Source organism: Dromaius novaehollandiae, chromosome 4, assembly GCF_036370855.1.
Source record: "Dromaius novaehollandiae isolate bDroNov1 chromosome 4, bDroNov1.hap1, whole genome shotgun sequence".
Taxonomy (NCBI): domain Eukaryota; kingdom Metazoa; phylum Chordata; class Aves; order Casuariiformes; family Dromaiidae; genus Dromaius; species Dromaius novaehollandiae.
This window is the reverse complement of record NC_088101.1, coordinates 61,839,001-61,866,558: the sequence shown is the minus strand read 5'-3', so window position 1 is coordinate 61,866,558 and position 27,558 is coordinate 61,839,001. Positions and strand designations below refer to the sequence as shown.

Below are 27,558 nucleotides of genomic sequence, written 5' to 3'. Positions count from 1 at the left end.
ATACACCGTGTAGGTCCCAGTTTGCAGAGTTATACTCACTTAAGCAGCCCGGAAAGAAACAAAGGCCGGTGTATTCAGTGGCTAACAACAGAGCAATCAGTGGAAAAGGTGAATCACATTTTATCAAAATACAGGCATTTCTTGCTTTTTCCGTACACAGCCTTTGTCTCAGTCACATTTGGTAAAATGTTACAGGTGGATTTCTTGAATGGAAGTATGCAAATGTTTGGAATATAAAGCTGAAATATCTTACCCATATTTAAAAATATGCTGTATTATGTAAGTCTACTGCTGCTAGAGAAGACTACAAATATACCCAGCTTACCGACTTTCTTTAAGGACTCTAAATCCTGGTATATAATACAGAAGGTTTTTTTTATTGAAAACAAACAAGTGAAATGGCCCATTAGGACAGTTAGCCCAGAGCCCTGTCTTGCCAAGTTCATTGCTTACAGTCAGGACCTGTGCTATAATGCAATTACATGGTCCTGACTTGTGCGGCATCTGAGGAAAATATATCTGATCATATATCTTTCTTTCTCTGGTAAAAAGAGCTTGTGGACAGCTTGATGGCAGGATATGGCTGGTCTTTGTGCACAGCGATAGCCAGACTGATGGCAAGGATTAAAGACTAAACACTGTAATTGCCTGTGATTTTATGCAGTTTTGAATATTGTTTTGAATATCTTTTTTGTCTAAGCCTTGATTAAATGCCCTCTGGGGCCAGAACACAGGTTCAGATGCTCTCCTGTATTTTCCCATGCCTTTCAATTGCTACAGTGCTCGTTGGCAGGGTTTTGGCCTGTCCCAACTATGACTGTACCAGATGTAGGCATAATTTTGGGGGTAATATGCGGTACAGGCATAGAACACAACTGGGAGTTGTGTTTCTTATCTGTAGAAATGTCTTATCCCAGAGAACAGATCCTGGCCCATTTTATTTACTAATGTATATTTAACATAACCATGTTCTGATACAGTCTTTTATAAATACCTGAAAGAAGGAGTACTTGTCTAGTTTTAGGCAGACCTTGGAAACTTGTTAGGTAAAAGCCTTGGACCAAATTTCTTCTTACAATGCAGTCAAACATCAAGGAGCAACTGATCTTAATGGAATCAGAGTTTGGAATATGAACAAGATTTCCTTTGGTTAAAACTTTTACCAAAAAAAAAAAAATCTTTCTGCAGAAACAGCTTTAATTAGTACAGTAACTATTAAGATACCAAAAGCAATACACTGGATCTTTACAGGGGAATTTCCCTTATACCGGGAAATTTCTGTCAAAACCAACAGGAACCGCATAAATTTGGTAGAGTTAATTGACTTGGTAAAAATGTCTCACTGAAATAGCCAAGCTGAACCTAGCACAGGATGTGGACATGGAAAAAGAGGGCCAAAATATGGGGTTTATGTTCCTGCGACAGCTTCTTAGTTCCAGTAATGAGCAAGAGCCAAGTTTGCCCAGGATAAATCAGAAGTTGCCTATGTATCAGCTGCCTTGGCCTCACAGGCTATGTCTATGCAGCTAAATATTGTGGCTGAGGCCAAATGGCAAAATGGCTTGTGTCCACGCTGCTTAGCACTGGCTCGCTTTAAAGATTTGAACTGGAGAAAGGTAGTCAGAGTAATTCAAAGCAGAGACAAGTAGTGAAGTAGGAGCTGGCAGCGTGGATGATCTGCCATGATTGCTCAAATTCACTTTCTGAACCTTTCTTATTAAACAGTTTAAATGCCCCTACAGTCATCCTGACTTTGTGGTGCAAAGAAAAATGATGGTGTGGAATCAAGATACCAGTCGATGTTATCCATACTTATACCATCCATATTCTCTATTCCAGTCTGGGGTGTACATCACATCATCAAGGACATATCCTCTAACATCCCTTCTCCAGTGACTGTGGAAGCAGGAGGAGGATGCAGGATTGATTGCAGAGGGTGGACAGGATCCCATGACCTCCCTAAATAGACAGGAACTGGACCTTTGCAGATAGGTCTTCAAATTAAGATTGTCATAGGATTTTACAAAAGTTTGTTTCACCAGCCTCCTCAACAGCTGACATACTGAGGCACAAGGCTGCTGTGATTTATGTTCATCTAATGATGTAAGTCAGTAGTGCAGAAGGAGTAAAATCTAGCTCCTTTGTTCATGGATTTGTGTTGTAGTTTAAATTGCAACCCAAACTGTATTTTAGCTAGAAAATATTCTGCCTTTTCTAGTTGCTTTTACTTTTAGACTGATAAACACACCAGATTGTGTGGTGACATTGTAACTTAGACAAATATCTACAAGGAACAAGTAGGAAACCACTAAACTGATTTTCAGTTATGATTTTAAAACAAGATTCCACAGAAGGTCTCTAGAGGTGAGATCTAACCAAAGATTAATCCCAAGTCACCTAGCTGTCTGCTATTAGCCTTAGAAAGTTTATTCTTCATAAAAAGAAGCTCTATTTTGATACCAGATGTTAATGACTTTACTCAAAGTGATCTTGGCTGATAGCATTACTGAAAAAGCTTTTAGCAACTGATAGAAATTGAAGTGCTATCTCTATTTGTGTATAACTAATACATACGGTAAGTATCAGTTTAAAGTATTTTTCAAACTAGATGGCTTGATACTCAATACTCAAATAGGAGATAAAAATTATTCACACTGATCTACAGAACAGAAAGAAATCAGATGACTAGGGCTGAACAAGCTAGGTTCATGAAAACAATCTTTGAATATTTTGGGTTGAATATAAAGAATGCACAGAACAGATCAAATCCAACATGCAATACTGTATTTCTATTCACTGGGTATCAATGTGCCTCTTTTATTGGTCTTTCAGAATCCGAGGAAGTCGTGATTAGACGGCATGAGTGTTCCATTTTCAACAGAATAGATAAAAAGCATGAAAGTCCTCTTAAGAGTTTAAGAAGAAATCCCCCCCTCACTATTTCTGGTTCCTAGTAAACTCTGCTGTTCTTTGAGAAATACCATTCCTTCAAGATATCATGCAATTCTACGTCTGCAAATGCCAGAAATACTCTGATGCCAACACCACTGAAAAGGTCCTTCAATATATTAAATACTTCTCCTAACTATCCTTCTTGTCACAAATAATATTCACTATTCATTTCTAGTGACCTTTTTTTTCAGTGTTAGATACCCAGCGTTGGTTTATACTTTAAACAAGAAGGATCTTAGTGCAAGAGTCTCCAGTGAAATCATGGAAGATAATTATACAGTACAATGGTGAACAGAACTTATCGCTACTATTTTGCAAACATCATCATTCTACGCTTTACTGGTTTTGTTATCGTTACCTCCAAAGGCCTCAGTTGAGACTGTTAAGACTTTGCTGAATGCTGCACTTGCTCAGATGAAAAGAAATTTTTTTTTACCTGCTTTTGCAGTCTGAGATCCTGAGCGATGTAAGGGGGATCATATCAGTGAAGTTAAGCATACCTGTAAGTGGAAAAAACAAACGTAATGTCCCATCTAGCTTAATGACTCAAGACCAATGAGTAAACACAATTCAGTTTCTGGGTGATTAGAGATCTGGGCTATCCTGAATAAAAGTACTTGAAGGGCACAATGGGAAGTCATTATTCCAGTGTACATGGAATAAAAGTTAACAGAACATAATGCTTTAAATCTTCATGTGATTTAAATATAATGCTGAGAAAACTGCAGAAGCAGAAAATTTACTCATGTTCCTTCATTATTTACTGTGTAACTGGAAATTCTTAATAATTCCAGGATTCTAAAATCTGTTTTGAAAATAGATTCTCTATGTTGTCATTGAGGTTATACTCCCCAGTTAGTTCATTCATTGGGATTTAATGAGAAGACTTGAATTGCATTGGATATGATGTTCTCATCATAACAGCATCTCTTAAGAGATTTTCCAGCACTCACAGGGACATAATGAAAAACATAACTTTCTGTTGTAGAGCAAGACATATCATCTTCAGAAGAGATCAGGAACCGCAGCTCATTTTTTGACATAACATAATATATTTAACCATTAACTACGTCTTTCCCTTTATTCGTCCCTGCACTCTCATTTTTTCAGGTGTGCAATGGTTAGTCTCTTCTCTGGCATGCAGTAGATCAGAGCATATCTTCTTGCCCTAGCCAAAAAAGCCACATCTTTCTTGTGGATTTTAACAGGGCAAGTTCTGTGACCTGTTCTATTTCAGACTGCTAACCCAGTTGTATCCTACACTCAAAGCATCCATATGTTACAGAGGAAAGGCTGATCTTAGAAATATAGCTCATGAAAAAGGCTCTGATTTGCTTGGCCTTGACAGTGCCCAAAATAGGTCCAAAATCAGGTCAGAGACTGAGACTTAACCTTCCTGAAAGATTCTTTGAAATTCAAGAGACTGGTGTTTGAAAACTGAGGTGAGAGTCAGGAGCAGGTTTTACCTTGTGCTTGGAGATGGCACTGACAGGCTTTCTCCTGCCTGGTGCTTCATATTTTAGACACTTCTGTGGGGCTTTTGCTTCCAGCTCCAAAGTTGGAGGCAACTTCTTAGGGAGATTTTAATCATTTGACTATGAGATACACATGTAATTCTCTCCTTGCTTTAGTCACAGAACTTCAGAGGTGTCTTTTTCTAGCCATCTTACAAAACTCTTTACTTAGAAATTGCAAAGCACAACACTTTTGTTTAGGCTTATTAAAAAAAATCTCAAAGTCATTTCGATCTGTTTGAACAAAGACTTGTGAAAATGTATCTTTTATCTGAAAAATTAATCAATTTTCAGAATTTAGCAGTACCAGCGATTTTTTTCAGGAAAAATGAATATATCAACAGATTTCGAAAGATGCACTAGCCACTGAAATTTTCTTCATGTTGTGGATGTGTGATAAGCTTCATTCAAACAGCAGCAACAAAAAATAATTAAAACCAGTCTTGTTGGATGCTATTTCATGTCTCCCAACAAACGGATATAATTAACTGAAGAGTTTTAAAGATGATTCATAGAGAGTTGCTGTGACCAGAGCTGTGTGTTCTAGATGAGGTTTCACCTGTGCCATATACAATCGCAATAATACTTCCCTATTTCTCCTTATGGCCCAGAGGGTCATGTTTATTTCTTGCATTGCGTATCATGTTGGCAGCTCATATACGTGCTCTGGTAGACTGGTACCTTCAGCTCCACCTGGGTCACTTCCAGGTGATGCTACTTTCACCTAGCAGTTCTCTTTAGTTCACAAGGTTATGACCTTGCCTTTAGCACTACTGAATTTGATCTTTTTTTCTAATACTCAAGCCCTTGAACTCATCCAGATTTTTTCAGCGTCATAAAGCAATCTTTTTATGTCTTGAAGATACCTCCTACTTTTGCAACATTGCCCATAACCCCAGATCCTATATTGATACCTCTGTCATTATGCCATTATGAACATATTAAAGTCTTTGATTTATTTTTAGATAAGTCATGCAATTTATTTTTAGTAAACTAGTAACTAAGCATTAGTCCTCCCCTTTTTGTGAGCTATAACATCTAGGAATAGCTGGATGGTATGGTTACTAATAACCTGCATTCTTTCATCTGCATCTCAATGTTTGTCATAATCATACAATTCCTGAGAGTATTTATTTTGTTATTAACTTACATTATTATGCAACTGCACTTTTATTTCTACAGTTCCTTAAGAGTTCTTATCCTCCAGCGCCCATATATCAACCATGCCTGCTATTCCATCATGTATTTGTTATCCTTACAATGGTGGATCTGATGTCCTTCACCAGTTGTTTCAGCTACTTCATTTTTGCTGCTTAGGACCTTCACTCTTCACAAAATCACATCCGTACTGGTTGGAAGGGATCCCAGCACCAGCTGGTCCAACTTCCTTCTTGAAGGGGGTCAGTGGCCAACACTGTATCAAGTCATCTGTGTCTTTTTCTAGCTGAGTCTTCTCAGTTTCCAAGGAGGCAGATTCCACTCCCTCTGAGCAAAATACTGCTGTTTACAAATTCTTCACTCGTTGCTTATTGCTCTTCTTCCATTTCTCAAGCATGCTCCTATCATTATGCACACTGCCTACTACAACTGTAGTTTCTTTCTTCTTTCTCTTGAACCTTATGCTGACTAATGTTCCTTTGTCTATTTTAATATCTATATTTCTATGATTTTTTCTATTTGTGCTAAAACTGGTGTGCAAATTACACTTTTCCCTTTTCACCTTATTTCCCTGTTTTTCTTTTTATCCACCCTACCAGTCTTAATCTTAGAATGCTGCTCAAAAATCCTCTTGGCATGAATGGCTCTTAATGGCCAAACATCCTCACATCTTTCCTGCCTCACCCATCACAGAATTACCTGTTGAGATCTTCCATAGCTTCTGTCTCCGTAATGGGGTATCAGAAGAATCATACTAAGCACTGACTTGGCCCCTTCTTCTTTAATCATCTTTCCCAGGATATTAAATATCCATGCAGTCATTCCAATGTGAATTTTGCAGTGTGGTTGAACCTTTGGAATTTTTTTTTCCTGCTCATGAGAGAATTCTTTTAAACTTTACAACTGCATGTTGTTTTTTCCTGCAGACAAATGGCTCTGAAGGAATTGCATGACAGGCCCGCCAGATTTTTTAATATTGCAATGCCTTTAAGAAAGGCCATTTCCCTAATATTGTCAATGAAGATAAAAAACAAAGGTGCGTGACACTGTATCTTTCCATGCAAAGACTTATTAGTAATGGCCTTGGACAAACTGTAATGCAAGACAATCTTACCTGTGACAAAGAAGGGTTTTTGAAATCTCTGTTCTTGCTTTTGATCAGGAAAATGAGACCAAGGGCACCTGCTTTGTTTTTAGAAACATGAAATTGAAAAAGATTCTTATCAGGAAGAATAAACAGTATAACTCACCAAAAGCTTCATTAAACCTCAGTGAAGAAGTGAACTTTGAGTATAGACAGTCTTCCACAGATATTCCCAGAATTCTCTATGCTTCTCTTCCTGCCTGTTCCACATGCAGTTGATGGATACACCCTTAACCATTGTGTTTCAGAAACCGTATGACTATATCAATAATCTTGCTCTGGGTTTAACTCTTCATTTAGCATGTGACCCTCTCCAGATTGCTTACAACTTTCTTTTTATAACACCAGATGCGTCTCTTGAACCCTACCCCCCCCCCCCCCAGTATTTTACTTTCCTAATAAAGTAATTACTAGTGGCTACATATAAGTCACAAAAGATTGCCAAAGAAGAAATGTAAGATACCTCTTGTCTGCAAAAGGCATCTTATAACATGAAATTTAATAAGAAGTTATGAGCCTCAAAGAACAGGCTTCCATTACTAGTCACCATGCTAAATATATAAATCAGAAGCAATATGACCGAGTGAGAAACTTATCCTTGACTCATCAGTAGACTATCTGACTAATTGGTATCCTTGAGGATTTTTATATCTTGGTATGAACATTTTCTGGGATATGGACAGCTTGATTTCATTCAATTTCACGCCACTTCTGTACACGATTAGATCAGATTTAAATGGATGGACTTTACCTATGACTGTTTGGAAGGACAAATCTAATTAAATTGATTGTCTTTCTGTGTATTCTTTATCTTTTCTAAGTTCTAAGCTCTTATTGATTACGCGTGGCCACAAAAAAACAGTTGGATAAAATATGCATATATTTTTTGGCAATGATTATAAACTTAGATTAACCTAATTAAATTATATGGAATAAAATGAAAAATAGAGGGATTAGTTATATAAACTGGAAGTCATTGAGCTCTTGTCTCATATGTTTGGGATTCGATATGCTGTGAATGAATAAAAATAACTCCCTCCCAAAAATACCATTATAGAATGTCTGCAGAAGACATATCAGAGCTCTATGCTTAAACAATTTAATACAAAAAGTTAAATGTTAAAAATATTTCCACATATCCATATCTCTTAATCATCCATGTGATTTTCTTTGTCTATGAATTTCTAAGTGGGTTCTTATAAAAAATACAGAAAGTTACTGATTTCAGAGGTTATTTGCACCCCAAAGTGCTTTTGAAAATTCTACACCAGAAATATCTGGTACAAAAACCAGAAGTATTTATATCATATAATAAATAAGAGCACTGGAATGTACACTGATTAGGAAAACATGACTGGAAATACTGTCCAAAACCATAATCTTCTTTCTGAAGCCTCCTCTAATCTTAATAAGGATTTCTATATGCACCTTCAAAACATTTACCTCCTCAATACTTTGGTAGTGCTCTTAACAGTGTAGATAATACTGACAGACTTGAGAAGACTTTTCTAATGACTTGCTTATGGATGAAACCAGAGGCAGCTTTGAAGGTGCAGAAGCTCAGGAGCAGGAAACAAAACCTCTTATCAGAAAATGCAGCCCCCAAATTTGTTATAGCTGTGAGAAAAGTTTTGCAGGTGAATGGGGTGGGATTTCCAGCATTACGAGTACTACAGTTATGGCAGGGGAGGATATCTAGTCTTTGGCTGTTGCTAGCTTCAGATAATGGCAGAAAACTTTCCACTGGTTCACTTCTGTTCTCCCAGCTTACACCGCTTGCAGTCCTTGCTGTCTATCTGCAAAAATCAGCTCCTGCTGAATGAGTAGCAGAAATGTAGCCCCGTTCATGAATACCTCTGCTGAAAAAGATTGAGACACAGATTATAGTGCTATTAGTCTTTTAAATGAAGTACTATTTCTAGTGTCACTGATGCCAGACTTTGTGTTTTCTTTTCCCAGTTCATTTAATGGAGGCTTTTCAGAAAGTAAATGTTTCTTTGCATACTTCTGTGCATACATGCAACTAACCTTCCTTGCATCATGAATTGAAGTGCTCCTTGGGCAAGTTCACAGCTTTTGGGTTTTGTCTTCCTTGAGCTGTCTTTTTATTCCCTTGCTGTAGTCCATGATTGGTAGGGAAGGGAGCCTTTTACCTGTTACCCAATACTTAGTTCAGCATTGGTCAATATACCTCCAGATTTTTCTTCAAGCCTGCAGGATGATGCTTATCATTTTTTTCCTGCAGCAGGATTTCTCATCAGTCAATATAGGTAGTTGAAAGTCCACATCGATAATTCACCGTGTTTCTTTGTTTGTGTTTGTTGATATTTGTTGATATGCTTTCTCATGGCAGAATTCAAAAATCTTTCTTGCATGTATTAAAAGAAGCCTTGTCCTGGCTAGATATGCCACCATTATTTCTATTCAGAAGTTTCCAATATTTTTCATGTCCTTGATGAGCTGGGCATTGAAAATAAAATATGCAGGTAACACTGCTCTATGCTATGCATGTGCCATACCTCCAATCTTCATTTCTCATAGTCAACAATTTATCATTGTGCCTTGTACCATCTTAAGCTCACACTTGCAGCTTCTGCGTGACTCATCGGAATAATGCATCTTAGTAATGCGGAGATATACCAAAAAGCTCAAAGCTACAAAAGCATTGACACAGAAAGCAAGGGGAATGAATCCTTCCTATTTTACACATCTTCAAAAAGGTTGTAGTTTATCTCTTTCTTTGCTTTGGCAGGCGCTTCCTGATTAAAAGGGTAATCCTTCCTGGAAGGGTGAGTAAATGGAAAGTTCAGCTATGAGGGAAAAGAAAGAAGACCATGTTTGATATTGCTATAGACCATCGAGCAGAAATCACAAAGCAATCCAACAGAGAGAGACAGAAGACTTCTCTGTTTCTTTTTCTGAAAAATGTAATGGATTGACCCGCTGTCCTTCATTGTTTCTTGAGATTTGGACAGCCAGCTTGAGATAACCACAAACAAGAACCAAATTGTTCATTATAAATTTGCGTAAAAACTTATTTCAGCTTTGCATCATACATTACTGATATAAATAATGTAGCTAGTTTGGCCATGAGGAACCGCAATACTATCGACCTTGTAGGAATGTTCTCTCTTTTATTTGAAAAAAAAATGAAGACTCTATATAGATGTTATCAAGTGTCTTCTTTCAAGTTGTGCACCACGAAAAAGATAAATCACCACCTAAACAATGCTATGTCAGCTTCTATTAAAATAATAAACTGAGGACTCCCCAGGCTTGTGGTCTTGCTAATTCCACGCACTTGCTTGTGTGTATGTGCCAACTGCTACTCCCCTGGGAGTAAATCTCACATTTTAAGATCAAGTATCCCTCAGAAGAGTTGATCTTTATAATAATTCTGTGTCTGAGTGCCAGAATTAAAGAGAAAGACGTGCTATTAAAAACACAATAAAATGTCCAAATACAAAACAACCTGTAATGTGAAATAATGGCCTATGATATGTTTTATTATGGGTGTTTAACTTTATTTAATAATAATTATTGTTCATAAATATTTCTATAGTGTCTGTAATGAGATTCTCAGTAATTAACTTGAAACACCATAAAACCCTCCTTCCTCTTTGGATTTTCAGACTGGCTTCAAACTATGTATGCAGTTTTGCAGATGCTTTCATTTGGAATCAAACAGAGACTGAGGATGAAAGCAGCAGCGTGGACGCAGGAACTCTGGATTCTGTTTCCAGCCCAGCCATGCTACACACAAGCAGCAGCTTGTGTGGCTACAAGCACGTTCCCAGCCTTTCTGTCCCAAAGCCTTCAGTCAACATCTAACTCACAGTGATGCTGTGAGCATCAGTGAACTTGCAGTGTATCTGGAGAGTTGCAGCCCGGGCTAAACAAATGCAGAGCATTCATATTTTGTTAAATGTGTGAGTTACTTTACAGACATACTGAGGTGTTTCATTTTTTTATCTGAGACTTCAAAGTGGGTTAGTAGAAATAGGTGTGTATGTTTGAGCCCAAAAGGTCAAAATGTATCTCCTTGTATGCATAATTTTATAATTCATGAGAAAGCTGATCCTAGGTACCTTAACTGTCAGTATTTGATAGGCTTATGAACATATTGAGGGAACACAGAAAGAGAGGTGTTAGTGAAGATTTCAGATTTTCTGTGCTGCCTGTGTTGACTGCCATGGAGGAGAAATAGGACTGTATTCCTAATGAGAGAGAGAAGTCCTCAGCAATTATAATGAGACTTTTCTAAATATCTGAACTATCAATCACCAATGGAAGTAGGAGCAAGCAAATTGGTGGCTTGATGGTATGGAAAAATTCCCTTATAACTTTCAGAAACTGAGTCATTTATAATGTAGGAATCAATTTCTGCTCCTCCTCTCTGCTCTATCAGCAATATTATAGCAGAGAAGAATTGTGAAAGGGAGCAGCCAATAGCTGAAACTTGATTTCTTAAGATACAACTTAATACTTTTTCTCAAGTTAAACAGAACAGCACCGTGGCCCAGATTGCTCAGCGAGAGAGACTTTATTGAACAAGAAGCAACAATGGGCAAAGTTCTCCAGGCACAGAAGAACAAGGGTGAAGGTAAAGTCAGGAAAAACAAAAAAGTGATAGAAAACAAAAGAAACTTCTTGGTTATCAAGGCCTAAGCAGGATATTCCTTACTAAGTTTTCCAAAGTAGGGTATTTTTGAATCCACTAACTTTTAAGAATAAACAATGGAATAACATTGTATTTATATGAAATTAAGGCAAATCTGTGAGAGAAAACCTTTTTAAAAAGAAAATGTAAAATTTAGTGTGTATGACTGACAGACAGTAAACCAGACTCTAGAAATGAATGCTCCTCTGCATGTGTGTCTGTATTCAGTCTTTCCTAAACTACAAATGCTAAGAATTAAACAAGCATTCCTGATAAAGATATGCATTTGTCACCACAGGTCAATTTAAGAAATATATAATCCTGAAGACGGGTCAGAAGGTATTTTTCCCTTGTGACAATTCACTTTGGCAGAATTAAATGTCTAGTGGTCTTTGTTGAGTATTTCCATATTTCAATTTAATCTAAATAAATCTCCTTGATATGTTAATGTTTTTTGTTGTGACAAACAAAATATTCTTGTAATGGTTTAACTTTAAATTACTGGAGCTATATTCAAAGCCTTAATTTCAGTTTAACATAACTGTTTGTCAGTCTTTTTATTACATTTACATATTACATCTGAGAGCATCTGGTAGACACACTACAGCAGTTTACTCTTAGAGTCTCCTGCATCTGTAGAAAATCGTCCCAAAATAGCAGATAGTTCTTGTGCCTACTTTGCATCCACTTTATAGAGATGAGTGGTGAAGAAAAGAAGTGAAAAATGAGGTTATACAACTTCATTTTAAAATGTGTTAATTAGCCTAAAGCCTTAGTTTCCTTGTAACTGTTATGGCACTGGAATCCCTGTCAGCTGATGGTTCTTTTGCCCCTTCCTTGTCGACATATTTCATTACGCATTCTCCAGATGCTTTCCTGCGTCTGTTCCAATCAATCTTCAAGTTTAATTATCATAAATCAGAAATGAGGCTGATTGCTGGTGTTGGTTCCAACACCCGTGGTCACAAAAATATGCTTTTTTGCCACTAAAGAGTAAGCGTAAGCATCTCGGAATGCATGGCAACGGGAACAGATGGCTTGCTTTTCTTGAACCCATGTCACCAGAAGGTGGAACCTGCTACCCATCCTTGAGAGGAATCCAAAGGACTTCAAATCGCATGAGGCTATGTAAGTTCAAATGCAAAGCTGTCAGTCTTGAGGACCTCATTTTGATTTCTTTTACTAGATGCTGACTTCAGTGGAGCTATATCATATTTATTGAGGCCTAACTGAGAACAGAATCACGTTCCTATAACTATCCACCACAGATCAATTAAAAAAATCAATATTAAGACCAGGGATGGATTAACAAGGGGAGGATTAACCCTTTCCCTGCACTTTCCAAGACCTTGCAAATTGCATATGCTACATGTTACCAAGTGGGGAGGAGACCTTTGCATTGTGCCACCCAGCTCAGTCCTCACATCAACATTGCTAATATACCTTTACTTGATTAAAATTGTGTTTAAGTTCCTTAGCTTTAAGGTTTTCATCTTTAATATTATTGAGATTTACCATCAGTTATAAACCCTACTGGTCTGTGCTGTAATACAATGCAATTTTAAGGTTACGGGTACAGTGTGAGTCTCAGTTCTTCGGCTGAAGTGTGGTCGACATAAATAGTCTGATACTGAAGCTTACTCAGTGCATCGCAGGGTCCAAGCAGATCCTGTCACTTCAGAAGTTTGCTTTGACGCTTTACGAGATTTTGTTAAATGTGCAGAATCTGGAAGATCTTGGGCTAACTTCCTAAATGATAAAATGGGTGAATGATTATTTATCCAAAGGATTTAGAATCTTATTTCAAAGCTGCTGCATTTGCATTTAATACTGCTTATAGTATGAGTGTTTGGGCATGTACAGCTTTGGAAAGGTTTCTTCCTTTTTCTCATTTTATGTTATAGGAAACAGTGACACATGGACACAGCCTGAGACGATGTGGTAATTAAGTTGTATGTTGCATCGTTGTTGCGTGACCTTCCTACATTACATCGGCAATGCAGAACTGGAGGCTGTCATGTCTGGGGTCTGCAGCCTTGTGACTCCTAACTGTCTTGTCCTTTTGTCATTCCCTGACGTGTAATTCCTGGATCTGTTCCCATCCCACATTAGTGTAAGATTATGAATTGCTGCTGTTGTGCTGATGCAATATACGTGATGATGTCATTGCACTGGCCTGGGAGTTCAGTACTGTATTATCACAAAATGGTAATGTTAAGCATGTTAATGCTGCTATCCCCCAAAGCGGTATATGGCAAACTGCTGCCATGCTAGCAGCACGGTTTTATGCACGACTGCACTGCTGGGTATGAGATCATGTAACTGCAGGGATGAATCCAGCCACGATGAGCAGGGGCAGAAGCTGCACAGCGCTGTGGCTCCTCTTTCACCTGTCGCAGAGCACAGGCCGCACCAGAGCTCGGAGCGTATTTGAGGGATATGTGAAGATGGATCGAGCTAGGCATTTCCAAGGGCTCCCGGACAGACTTGCAGGCAGAACACCACTAACGGCTGCTGGTGAAGCCATATATGATGATACATATCGTGAAGCCATACCATGAGATGGTATACAGCGTTTTGCGTGGCCCCAGCACTCAGGCTAGCCCGGCGCCACCATGTGCCGCTATGGCTCTGTAGCGCTGCCTGGCCATGTCCTGTTTGGCTGATGACACCCCATGGTGTTGGCCTGTGGCAGCATCACCCATCCCCGTCCTGTTTGGCTGGTGACACCACACCGTGCTGCCCTGTGGCTGCGCAGCGTCACCCGGGGACCTCCCACCTGGCTGGTGCCACCACACGGCCCCAGCCAGGACCCCCGGCGGTGGGGGGCGGTGAGGCAGGATGACGCCAGCGGGGACACCGCCCCCGCGAGGGCAGGAGGCAGGGCCCGCCCAGCGCCTGCGCACCACCACATCTCCCCGCGGGGCGGGGCCGGGCCGTGACGTCGCGAGGTGAAGTCGGAGCGTGACGTCACCAGCGCCGGCGAAAGGAGGGGGCGCAGGCCTATGTTGCCCGGCAGGCCTCGCGGCCCCGCCGGAAGTGACGCGCGGCGGCATCTGAGGAGCGCGGCTAGAGAGGCGGCCGCGGGGCTGGGTGCGTGCGCGCTCGTCGCTGGCGCGGGGCTGCTGCTCGCGGTGGGTCCTCGCCGCCGGCGCGGTGCTGGGGCGGGAGGCGGCTGCGGCTGCGGGTGCGGCCGCGGCCGCGGCCCGGTCTGAGGCGCCTTCTCTCTCCGCAGGTGCGGCGCGGCCATGGCGGACTCCACGCAGAACGGGCCCGTGCAGGGCGGCGGCGGAGCGGTGGTGAGGCGCCTCTGGGCCCGGCGGGCGGGCGGCGCGGGGGACAGCGGGGGCGCGGGGCCGGCTGCGCTGGGCGGCCGGGCCCGGTCGTGCCGGCCGGGCGGCGCGGGGCCGCGGGCCGGCGCGGGGCCGGGCCTCGGCGCTGCCGGGCCTCAGCGCCGCCGGGCCGGCGGTGTCCGCCGGGGAGTGGCCCTCCCGCTGCCCGTGGGCGTGCTGGGGCTGTCTCAGCCGAAACCAGTCTAGGATGTAGCTGTGCGTCCCCGGTTACGTTGTGCGAATAGGTGAATGGATAATGACGGGAAGATACCGGCGGTTTAGTTAGTCAGTTTCTGGTCCGCTTAAAAGGGGTCTAGGGTCATAGAGGGAGGAGCAGTCTGCAACAGCTAGTTCAAGTTCAAGCCACGCTTTTGAGCTTTTCCAGCTGAAAGTCTGTGTTTGGGTGTCTGTCTTAGGGACGTAATAGCTAAAAGCAAGCTGTGCCTTTTTAGAGGCTTTCTGGTACCTGTGGATTTGTCAGAAGTGAAGAGGACTGTGGTTAACCAGAGTTCAACAACAGGAGGCACACTAGATCACTGTTCAAAGCTCTCTTTTCTTTTTTCTTTTTTTTCCTGTCTTTCTTTCTTTCTTTCTTTCTTTTTTTCTTCTGAGCATATGTAGGCCAAAACTATGTCACTTTTTTTCTGGTATAGTTATGTGAATGTTAACTGACCTCCGCTTTTTCCATCCTCTGTAAGAAGTCCTGTATGGAGTCTTAGCCTCACGTATGTGAAGTGTGCTCTAACAGGAGCCTCGCAGCAATAGAGACAGAAGTCAGTAGGGCTAAAGAGCTTGCATGATAAGTTGGCTGCCTAGTGAGGTGCGTCCATATAGAAAAATACCTCTATAAAAGATCCTAACGCTATATTTGGTCATAACGTACAAGAGAGCTTTTTTGATTTTGACATAGCCTACCTATTTTTTGATTTTCATAGTAACATCTTACAAATCGGGTATTGCACAAAGCCAAAAGATGCTCTTTGCTTCAAGCTATCATTTGATTATATTCAAAGTTGGAGAGAGAGTTGAACTCTAGTAAGGGAGGAGGGGCTGAATGTGGGCAAATATTAAGATATTAACTTCTAGGGGGGCTGGCTTTTTGTGTTTGTTTTTTTTCCCCTCTCTTCAAGTGTAGCAATTTCTGATGGCTAACAAGTTGGATACAGCAATGTGGATTTCCCGCTTATTCACTGTTTACTGCTCAGCTTTATTTGTCCTGCCTCTTCTAGGGTATGTATTGTAGCTGCTTTGCAAGTTTTTAAATGCTATTTTATAATATTACACTTTTTTTTCTTGGAGTTGTTTTTTTATGTAAGAAAGAACATATATTATTCAGTTTACTGGATGCTTTCTGTGAGAACAGTTTACAGATTTTAGATCTACTTGGAAAACACATTGAACAACTGTGGAGGCAGTTATGCAGGTTTTTTAATGGAGTTGTAGAATAATATATTGTTTTACCTTTGGCATCGTGCAGTAAGTCAGTGTTACTAGTTTTTTGAGGTTATTTTGCTAATAATACTTATAGTGGAAAAAGCTTCAAATGTGCAATTGTGATGCAATTCTCAAGGGTGAATGTCCCGTAAGCAGAGCTTTGGTTTTTATGGTAACATCTCCTCTGGTAATTTGCAGGTTGCATGAAGCAGCAAGCTTTTATCAGCGTGCCTTGCTGGCAAATGCTCTAACCAGTGCCCTCCGACTACACCAAAGGCTACCGCACTTTCAGCTTAGCAGGGCATTTCTGGCCCAGGCTTTGTTGGAGGACAGCTGCCATTACCTGTTGTACTCTCTTATCTTTGTTAATTCCTACCCTGTTACAAGTATCCTTTACCTAAGTGTCATCCTCATAAATTTTAAAAATATCTTAAAAACTTCATTCCTTTCATTATCTGTGCCATGATTTGTAAAAGCAGTTTAAACTAAAACATGCTTACTATTCATAGAATCTACTCTGTGTGAAATAGGAGCTGCTTATGTTGACTGAGCCATATTCAGGTTAATCATCTCTATAACTAGTGCACTACAGCCTCTGGCTCCTAGTATTTTGTTTTTCCAGGATTTAAGTGCAATGGATTTTATGACCAGTGTCATATGTGATCCTTTAATAGCAGTTGATAATTTTAATTCATTACTACAGGATTTATATAACTCTTCACAATAAGTAGGACATATGTCATGTAGAGAGACAACTATTCAGTACTAAGCTTTTTTTCAGTTAACAGGTTTTTAAACAGATAAAGTCTGAAAAAAGGGCTTATTCCCAGGGCTTGTCAAAGATGACATTTAAGAAGTGGCTTCTCTTTATCTGTGCTTAGTTTAATGTCCTACTCTTAAAATGACTGCCACAGGAATCTTGCTGTCTAAAATCTGAATTGATGGCAACTGCATGTTGTTTGAAGAAACACAATCTGTAACATCTGTTTATAAGTATATTATGATGACTAAGTCTATATGATAGATTTTAATTACTAACCTTGTACATTTCTTCCATGCAGAAAGAATGCATTTCTCTAGAAATGCAATCATGTATAAGGTCAAACTGTATTTTGTACTTTTGCACATACAGTTTAAAATCAATAAAAACATATTGCTAAGAAAAGATGCAAGAAGCAGAGGGAACAGCTACAGAATAGTTATACATATACATGTCTTAACCCAGTATAGCTGATTCTGGCCAACCTCATGTAAAGAGCCAACAAACTGCGTGTGTTATTTTAACATCAGTGTGTGTGGGGGGAAGTGAAGCACTTCAGTAGCTTATAATTTTCCTTATCACTTGCTTCAGTGAGTATTTTCCCAGTTCTGCTGTTTTCTTTGCTTCATGCTGCCACATACACAAAGAAGGTTCTTGATGTAAGTATGATATAAAATACTGATTAATACTATGGTGTGCTTGGGTTTTATAACAGGTTTGAGAGTTGCAGCTATGGATTCTTTTAGCTACAGTGGAGGAGATATTTGCCAGGTGGAGCTGCTGCTCAAGCACAGTGTCTTCTGCAGTTCTTTAGCTCTAACCTCTGATATTCCAGTCTGGGATATCTTGCAACTATGGCTGGACAGAATAAGGCTGGACACACATGCAGTTGAACCTAAAATATGTACCTGAGGGATTTACAAGACTTCATGTTTTTAATTTAACTTTATGCAATTATAGTTCCTTAAGTTTGTAATGATTCTTCTAAGAGGGATCTCACACTGCCAATAGTGTTGTTTGGGATACTAATCTTAGTCCCTAGGGAGCTAGTCTTAAAATGCTGAGAAGAGTCATAACTGATAGTTGATACTATTTTGATTTCTTCCTGCTAGAGAAGATTTGTGTAACTTATGTTTTCTGGCAATCTTTTTTCTTCCTTAAAGGCACGAGGTTCAAATAGTCTGCCCTTTCTGAGAAATCTTTTGGAGAAACTGAATGCTAATCAACAGAATATTCTAAAATTCATTGCTTGCAATGAAATTTTTCTGATGCCAGCTACGGTTTTTATGCTTTTCAGGTAAGAACTGCAATTCCTATTTTCAGAATTAGGAGCTTCCTATACAAGATTACTCTTTGCAATAAGTTCTGTGTGGGTCACAGAGATCTCCATTTATATGATTCTGTCTGATCAAGCAAATTTAGCATGAAAAAAAACCCTCTTTCACACCATGAGTAAGATTGTTGGTTTAAATCAAAGTTTTTCAGTCTTGCAACTCGTACTCATCTAAACCATCCAGTAGGTCTAATTTCAGTCAGTGTAATAGAATATTGAGTTCTTTAGCTTCACTGAAGGTGTCTGCTTTTATTTTTCAGTACTTAGATCCTAGAAATGTAATTGGCACGGAAATTTCATTGTGCAAGCAGAAGTAAGTTATGTCCCCTCCTGTGTTACTTCTGACCAGAGACACTTCTTTTTTTTTTTTTTCCCCCTTTAATCCCATCTGTTTTTGACTGCTGGATCTGTGTGCTGCCTGTTGAATTCATTTAGGAGACCTTGGGCTTATGTGTGTTGGAATCCAACTAAAATCAAATGGGCGTAATGGCCTGCGCGTCACTTAAGTTGGAGGCATTACCTTTTAATATTTGGAGGGGGGGAAATGCCCTCTATTCTGTACAAGTCATAGCACAGTGAAAGCATTTGTCCTGAGGGGTCGGAAGGGAGGCTTTATTTTCTTGGAAGTTAATAGAATGTATAATTTGTCTTTGTCTCCTGATATGCCAGCTGAAATGCTTTGATGCTTTACCCTTGATGGATTTCTTTTTTTTTTCGTTTTAGGGCCACTTACCAACGGCCACATATTCTTAGTATACCACATCTGAAGCATTCAAGTGCTTTAAAATTCTGTTTAGAAGTAGTTCTTTCTCTTACAAAGAATTTAGGTGTAGCTACTTGATAAGTCATCTAATAGGTACTGAAAGTTTTAAAAGGTCATATATTGAGATCTAAAATAACATAAAGGTCAATACAGTTTATAGTACTTTAATATAATTGTTGTGAAAATACACAATTGTATATAACTGTATATAAATACAATTTTTTGAAAGTCTGTTCTGTAAGCTATTTTAGCTTATTAAATTGGTTGTAATTACTACCCAGGTGCAAGACTTCCTTGCCCCCTCCCCGTAGCTCGTTTTCCTTTTCACTTTGTATTATGCTTCTGGGTAAAGATCCTGTTCATATTTGAAGAAGCTCTAGTTAATGAAACTGTCAGGTAATGTACAACTATATACAGGGCTTTTAATATTGTGTTTTATAAGGAAACTTCAGTCAATGAAATTAAACTTTTATGGTATTTCTGTGATTTCCTCTGTAGTTTAGATATATTTGCTACCCTTTTGCTACTTTACAGCACTATCACAGGGAACAGCAGCTTTGTGAAGTATGAAAAACCCTTGTTTCAGAGCAAGTGGAGTAGTTCGATATCAGCATGATTTTACTATCTCAATATGTCTGTGATAGTCTCCAATGTGTTATAAGAAGTTTTGCAAAAGATTCCAGGAGTAAGACCCAGTTTTTCAAAGTGCTGTGCTTAGGATAGGAAGTATCTGTTGTGACTGGACTATTTTATGTGAGCCAGCTTCCATGTTTGACCAAAAGGCTTTTGCTTAACACTAAATGGGCCTCTGCTGTCACTTCTGTAACTCTTTTCCAACTACCAGAATCTAGACATAAAACACTTTATAAATACAAAATCAATATGAGAAAAGCAATATTGCATTTCTTTGATTGGTTTATTGAGCAGTTTTGCTCTATAATGTAAGCTTTAGGCTTCATAAATGTACTGTTAGTTTTCTTATGCGAGGTTGTGGGGTTTTTTGTTTGTTTTTTGTTTCTGTCTTTGTTTTCCTTCATTAAGTCTAGATGGTTTGAATAAATATGTCCCTCAGTCTGGCTTGGTATTTTTGAGCCCAGGTAGTTTCCTTACTTTTATTAGGGGAAGGTGTGTGTGTGTTTTTGTGAGGGGTGTCAATATAAAGGTCCACTTCTCTTTTCTCTTTCAGTGGGCAGGGGAGTCTGCTCCAGCCATTCATTTACTATAGATTTCTTACATTACGCTACTCTTCTCGGAGAAATCCATACTGTCGGTAAGCAATTGATTTCAGGAGGTAATGCTGAACAGCTTAGTGTTCCAGTATTCAGAAATTTTTCACTCTTAAATGAATACATAATTCATAATTCTAAACCTGTAAATGGCAATTTTAAAGTGTGGATTAACTGTGGATATTAACAAAAATACATCAATGAATGCAAGGTTATACTTCACATAACTGAACTTCTCTGAAATGTACTGTGCTTGAATGGGAGCTTTCAGGACTTACCTGCATGATTAAAACTAAGCTTTGGAGAAGAAAGTCTTTTGACTGTTTTGTAATTGTTTATCAGAAAGGTAGCCTTATTTTTAGATTGCAGGCCCGAGTCCACTTCTGTACATGAATAGACACTTACGAACCTGTGTAATATCAACTGAAAAAAACTTGTGGATGATCTTAAGCATGTTCATTATGTACTTAAGTTGAAATCTTTCTCAGAACTTTCTCATGACAAGCATTGCATAATGTAAGATTTTTTTGAACATGCTTTCCAGTCTGATCACTACTTCATTAGAAAATAGTTTGGTAAAGTACCAAGGAAGTGGCTTTGGATGCCATGGTATGCAGAGGCAGGTTTAATCTCCTATTCCCTACTATTTTGTAGGAAATCAATTGTTCCATCTTATTACAGGTATTTCTTCAACAAAAATCAGTGAAGGCAGTTTTTTTGGTATCTACAGATAATTTAAACTGTGCAGTGTTAAAACTGTTTTTAAATACAACTACTCCAAGATGTTCTGCTGGTATTTATGTAGTTTTAAGTGAAACTAGTGTTGTGAATTTTATTTCTTATGGCTGTCTTCTAAGAGTTGGTTCTAGAGTGCAGGGTTCTTGCTTTCTGTCCATTTTGGCAAGAAGCAACACAAATGCACCACTTCATTTGTCCCTCAGCTCCTTACATAACCTTTGAAAAAGTGTCCCGTCCCCCCCCCCCGGTGTTCCCCTGCTTGAAAGTGGAATTTTTCTGCTGTCTTTTATCAGTCTTTGTGTGGAAGTAGCTTTCAAAGTTAATTAAAATATGAAAGGACAAGAATTCTTAAGCTCCTACAAGAGACTGCAACATGGAGTTGTTCTAAAGAAACTTGTTAACTACAGTTTTCATTTTTTGAGAAAATGAGTAAATGAAAAGATTTCTAGGTGCTAGGTACTTCTGGCTAATGCTTATAGAATCTTAATACTCTTTGTTTAAATCTGATTCTCAGGACTCTCTTCACCGAGCTGAGGATTGTTGTTGAACATCTAATAATGAAGCCCTCGTGCCCTGTTTTTGTAAGAAGACTATGCCTCAGCAGCATTTCCTTTATAAGCAGATTGGCACCAACTGTTGCGTAGCCAACTTTCAGGCATTTATATAATGTGAACATTATGAGCAGCTGGTACGTCTGCTGATGATTATAAGTTCCTGGTTTTACACTGATCTCACTCCAGGCTGTAGAAAAATGTGTATATGCTTCTCTTGGAGATAATATGAAATTTATCATCTCAAAAGCAAGTCTTGGAAACTTACTGTGTTGTATTGCTAATTGAGAAAAGTAGTTTCATCTTATCCAAAACTCGCTAAGAGGGATAAAGCCCAATCATGGAATTGTTTTTTAAAAGTCATAGATTGTTTAAGGTTAATTAAAAGTTTTTTTGTTTGTTTGCTTTAAGGAGTCTTTGCTCATAAGTCTGTTAGTTGGAACCCTAGCCACTGTGAAATGTCTCCAGTGGACAGCATCTGGTACACATTCTGATGCACTACTCTTTGGACAGTATTCTTTTGCTTACTAATGTGTCCATAGACTTATTTTGTCTAAATTACTACATTCAATATAAAAATACGGCCCACTTTGAATTTAGCAAAATAGATTAAAATCTATCAAGCTGGCATGGCTAACACCTTTTCTGAAGGAGAGCTTATTTTTATTAAAAAAAAAAAAAACTCTTCCAAGTTTCTTCCTTGTGATATAGTCCTACATCATGTAGTTGGGAGAAATCTCAAGACTCTGACCACAGGAAACTCTGTACAGTTATGTTGTCATAACAAGATGTTTTACCAAGCCAAGTTGCTGACCTGTAAGCTTTTGAGACAAAGATGCAATGCTTAAACTTTTAACCATCTCTTAAGTGAACTAATCAATGTAAATGTAGTAACTTTTTCAGAATCATTGCAAATGTGTTCTTGTGTCTCCACAAATGTGAGACTGTGGTAGCTCAAGCATGTCTGCTTTTTAGAAAATTAATCTGTAGCTAGCTCTATATAAATTGTTCTTCCAGTTTCTGAGGCTCTCATTATGATGGGAAATTTACATAAAGGATTGCACCTGTTCAGGCATCTATTGAAACAAATGGCTGTAGGATTCTTTTTGGCATAAATCCATCTGATCTTACTGATCTGAAGGCAGTGTCATGACTACAGAAATGAATAATAAATTGAGTGCTTATTATGCATTCACCCAGCAGTTGAAAGGTAGGTCATGGAAAAAGAACATTATCTGTCAGGGTGCAACCTGTTTCCATAAAGTTAAGGCAAAGTGTTTGCCTAATCTTCCATGGTAAATGTTAATATTTTAATTACATAAAACTTAAGGGAATTCATCGGCCTTTTGTAAGCTCCTAATGCACTGTACTTTATTCTTGCTTGGTCAGAGCAATCTTAGGTGAAACACTTTTGAAATCGATCTTGAAACAAAGTATTTTCTTGTAACTTGTTACCTTGTTTGTGATGTGGCTATAATTCTGACTTTTCAGTTGTATTAAGTATTAGTCTGTTGGTTCAGAGACATGCATTTATACACATTTTCTTTTTCTTTTTCTTTTTTTTTTTTTTTGCTCAACCTCTTGGTAGTAATGAAGACCTGCTTTTGGTACTCAATATGATAGTCTTTGACTCTTGAACTTGCTCTCTGAACATGATTAGCTGTTTATGGAATACTTGCACAGTGCAGAGGCAACTGCATGCAGTACTGCTCTACAGCTGCTAAGACTTGCAACTAGATTCACTATATGTATATCCTGTAATTTGAGAATTTTAGAAAAACTAAAATTTCTACTGCAATAAAAGGAGTGTTAAATGTAATGTACTAGGCTCTTCAAGCTTATTTTTCTCTCTAACAGAACATACTGATACTTGAACCTGGAAGTTGAGCAGAATGTAGTCTTGCGTGCATGTTCTCTTGTCCCCACTGCCACTTCTGAATCAAGAAATAATTAGTGTCTTGTGTGTTTCTAAAAGATGAATTTATAGGGAATTTTTGCCTTATAAAGTGACTCTTTTCTTCAAAATTTAACTCAAGAATAAGCACTGCAGAAGTGGTATCAAATAGGAGCAGAAATCCAGACCACCTTCTGATCATATCTGTATTTCAGCGCTGTTCTAGACCCTGTCTGATGTTATGTGGCGTATTTTCAAGTGGTGACACCAGACTTCGCACTACTGTGATTTTAAAATAAAATTGGTCACCTAAAATTATACTGGAAGTGGAAGGCAAATAAAGGCTTTGGTAACTGGTGTAAGCAGAGTAACATTACTCTTAACTTCTGAGCCAGTTTTTGTGCTCTAAGACTGCTTTTATTATGTGCCCAGCTTAGTGTTCCTTTGGTTGTATGCTGTTATTGGTTGGGATTATGTTAATCTTAGCGAAGATCGTAAACTGGGTCTGATATATTACAGAAGGAGATGGATGCTGAGTTTTGAGACCCAACTGTCTGAGACTCTTTGAGTGGGCAAGGAAGATTAAAAGGGTTAAATGAATGAGACTTCAGTAGGTGGAGAATTGGAAGACTCATGAAATAGAGTTTATATGTGGATATGGAATTTCTTGCTAGTTTTTGCTTTTAAGTAGTATTAGAAGTGGGTTGGGGAGAGGAAGATTTATAAAAATCGAATTTGATTCGGCTAGTCTTGCATTTGCTTGCGTGCTTTGCTGAGACTTGCTGACAAAACTGAAGCCTGGGTTTATGCTTGTGGCCTGGAAAAACTTACCTGCAAGGTATGCCAAGAAAACGTGGAACAATGAGAACTTCCAAGCAAAATGGATCAGGCTACTGGCCTGCACTCTGTATCAACTTTGATTTATTTACTCTAGCCTTAGACTGCCTAAGTGATAATACTGAAATTTCTCAATGCTACCTGAGTTCTGTCTTATGCCTGCTTCCTAACTACAGTTTGTGACTGTTTCTATACTAACAACTAAACACATCAAATGCTGGTTGTCGCCTGACAGTTTGAGATTTTTCTGGTGAAAAGAACATGTGCGTGGTTTTGGTTTTGTTTTGCTGCTGGCAGATAGTCGTGATGCAGAGCCTGTAGCAGGAGTCTGTGATACGTAGAGCAATTTTGTAACTGATCATGAAATCCATTTACCTACCCCAAATGTGAGGAGAAGCATCCTTTCCCTAGTGAAAGTTTGCCAGCCTAATGTGGTAATTGTTTCCGCTGGTATATATAGGTTTTTAATTGTCTTAGCTTTCATAAGTTTAAGTGCTGCTGCATAAATTCTATAAGTAGGTCATACCCCTCACTGTTGCACAAGCTTGCTGTAGAAGTAGAGGTGAGGTTCCAACATAAAGCTTTGGTCCTGATGCTTTATTTATCTACAGGTGGAAACAGACAAATTAGGTCTGTTGGGAACTGCTAATGCCAGTTGGGATTTCTTATAAGCAAATAATCCATTAATACATCCATCCTTCCCTTTATTGTCCTTTATTTAATTTTATACTTTTATCATCATCTTTGTGCTGTCAGTTTTATACATTGTTTCCTGATAACAGAAGTGTTAACTGTTCCATGATGGATGTTGAAGGGGGAGCAATATCTGTTAGTATACTAAGTTTCATGTTTAACGAACTTTATTATAATTGCAAGTCAGTGTTTGTTGTGACAGTTTCTGAGCTGTCAGCTTCTGAACCTTAGTTTTGAGCTACAGACTAGTTTCTGATCTGAATTTATACAGTTCGAGCTATGTGTTTGAGTATGCTGTTCAAACAGATTACATAGTTGCTTTGTAGCCTGTGTTGGTCCCCCTTTATCATTAGGCACTTGCATCACAATATTTGCTGTAGAAATCCCTCACTAATTAAGGAAGTACAATTATTGCCCATTTTACAGGTAGGAACTGAGGCATGGAAGGAAAGATCACTTGCCCAAGGTAATATAAGAGCTCTGGCAGAGCAGGAAATAGAAAAAGAATGTTGGGCAAGTGTTCAAGGGACTGTGATTATTTTGTATGCCACATATGATTTCTTGGTCCTGTTTCGAAAATGATACTGCTGCTTAAACAACTGAAAAAAATACTGTACCATATGGTGCTCAGATTAAGGGTGATCAAGACCATTGAGCTAGAACAGCATACTCTCAAAATGTTGTCAAAAACTGCTTCCCTTGTGGAAGGGAAGCATACCTAGGTATGGCCCCTGATACCTTCTTCTTTCTGGTGAGGAGGAATGTGCAGGAGAATGAGATCATGAGTACTTATGTGTGAGAGAGATGTTAGCAGGCTATGCTGATCCGTTACATTTGCTTATACTTGCTGTAGTGTACGTATTTGTGGTTATAATTTAACAATACTGAAACTAATCAGTGTATCTTTGTATTGGAACTTTAATGTGCTAGAAGTTTATTAAAATTTGAGGAAGAATCAGGCCTTGCTGTTTTAGGCTACTCTTCAAGGACAGAACCTTAAGCAATCCTTTATCCATACTGATAATGCATCTGTGAAATAATGTAATTGAATTTAAGATTAAATGTAGATTCAAAAATATCCTTTTCATAGACTATGTCAGTATTCCTTATTAACATTTCTACAAAAGCTAGCTCCATGATAATAGCAGATACTGTATGAGTAAGGGAGTTGCTTAGTTCTGCGCCATCCAGACAGCACAAACTTCTAAAATGAATTGAGAAATTCATCTTTTTCTTGTATTCAAGGGCTGAGGCACAAAATGCTAATGTAAGGCTCAGAGGGGAAATACAGTTCTCCTGCATGTTTGAGAAAATGTGAAGCCCTCTCAAGAAAATCTAATAAACATAATAATCACAGGCTGCTGACACTAAGGAAAAAGCACCTCATTCGCTCTTTCTTTTATGCAGTGATTTACTGGTCCCTACTGATTTTCAAATTGGATCACTGCAGTAAATTATCCATGCCAGTACCTGTGAAAGTAAGGACTGGGATCCATATTTGTTTAGTGTTCTGCTTAAATCAGCAAGAATGATAAATTTGATGGTATGAAATTGCAGCTACCAAGGGCTTTTGTCAGTGAATGAGTGAAGTATCTCCACTTGTAATTTATTGTGACCCTCTTTCACTGTATGTGCTTTGTATGTCAAATATTTATTTCAAAACAAATTAAATTGTTTTGTTTCTGTATTGATACAGCTATGGTTTTGTTGATGTTCTTGAAATCAGATTGTGTAGTTTTTGCTGGATTTAAAATATTACCAATGTTATGTTGCAAAACAACAGTTGTTTAAGCTCATTTCTGAGTTTGAGTTACTGACCAAAGGCTTTGCATGTTAAATGTTCTAGGTTGTTCTTTTTTTCCCTCCCAGAATAGCTCAGGATATAGTAAACTACTATAACTTCTTGCTTGCTTCCCTAGAGAGAAAGAAAGATTAAATTGCATATCAAAATCAAAAAAAATCTGGTATCTGTTTTAAGTCATTGGAACGATTACGATTTATACCAGTGTAAATGTCAGGCCAACTTCTGTGAAAGCTAGCATAGATGCTGAGTTTACTACCATATTTTCAATACAGGTGTCAATAGCAGTGAAGTTATATGTATGTCTGTGTTTTGGTGGGAGTAATATCCTGTTCTGTGAATCTTCTAGTAGGCGGCTTTGATTGTGGTTGTATCACACTAGCTTAATAAGACCAATTGCTGCTCTGATAACCAGCACTTGATTATTTCGAATTTATCAGTGTAATTTGTTTTGTGACGAGTAAACAAAACCATAAACCAGTGCTGTGAATAGTGTGATCCCTGTTACTTTCTTTTGTGGGGTACCCCTAACTTACTTGTGGTGATGCTTTAAATAACTGACTTCTGTTCAACCCCAGCTCCCATCAGATGGGTTTTATTCTATCACAACTGACTTCAACCATACATCTGCAGTCCAAGTTAGTCTTGGAGAAGCAATAGTGTGGATTATATTCTGAGGAGTCAAAGACCTTTCACTTAACAGAATGCAATGGTTAATTGGAGAATAATTATCTCCCTTTATCCTGTTTTTTTCATGTGCCTGATCGT

At 38.7% G+C, this 27,558-nt stretch overlaps 1 protein-coding gene across 3 annotated transcripts; it reads left to right on the top strand.

Moving 5' to 3' along the window:
- Positions 1-14,368: 14,368 nt before the first annotated feature.
- TMEM33 (transmembrane protein 33) lies at positions 14,369-23,384 on the top strand. Of its 3 annotated transcripts, none has more exons than XM_026093622.2 (8): positions 14,369-14,521; positions 14,664-14,727; positions 15,896-15,990; positions 16,393-16,580; positions 17,546-17,613; positions 18,118-18,251; positions 20,237-20,320; positions 21,529-23,384. In XM_026093622.2, the coding sequence occupies exons 2-8, from the start codon at positions 14,677-14,679 to the stop codon at positions 21,656-21,658; spliced, it is 750 nt and encodes a 249-aa protein (XP_025949407.1). In that variant the 5' UTR covers positions 14,369-14,521; positions 14,664-14,676; the 3' UTR covers positions 21,659-23,384. The 3 variants fall into 3 exon arrangements, with proteins under 3 accessions (XP_025949407.1, XP_064367286.1, XP_025949406.1); XM_026093621.2 differs by having other exon boundaries at positions 14,385-14,562; XM_064511216.1 differs by lacking the exon at positions 15,896-15,990 and having other exon boundaries at positions 14,382-14,521.
- Positions 23,385-27,558: the final 4,174 nt, after the last annotated feature.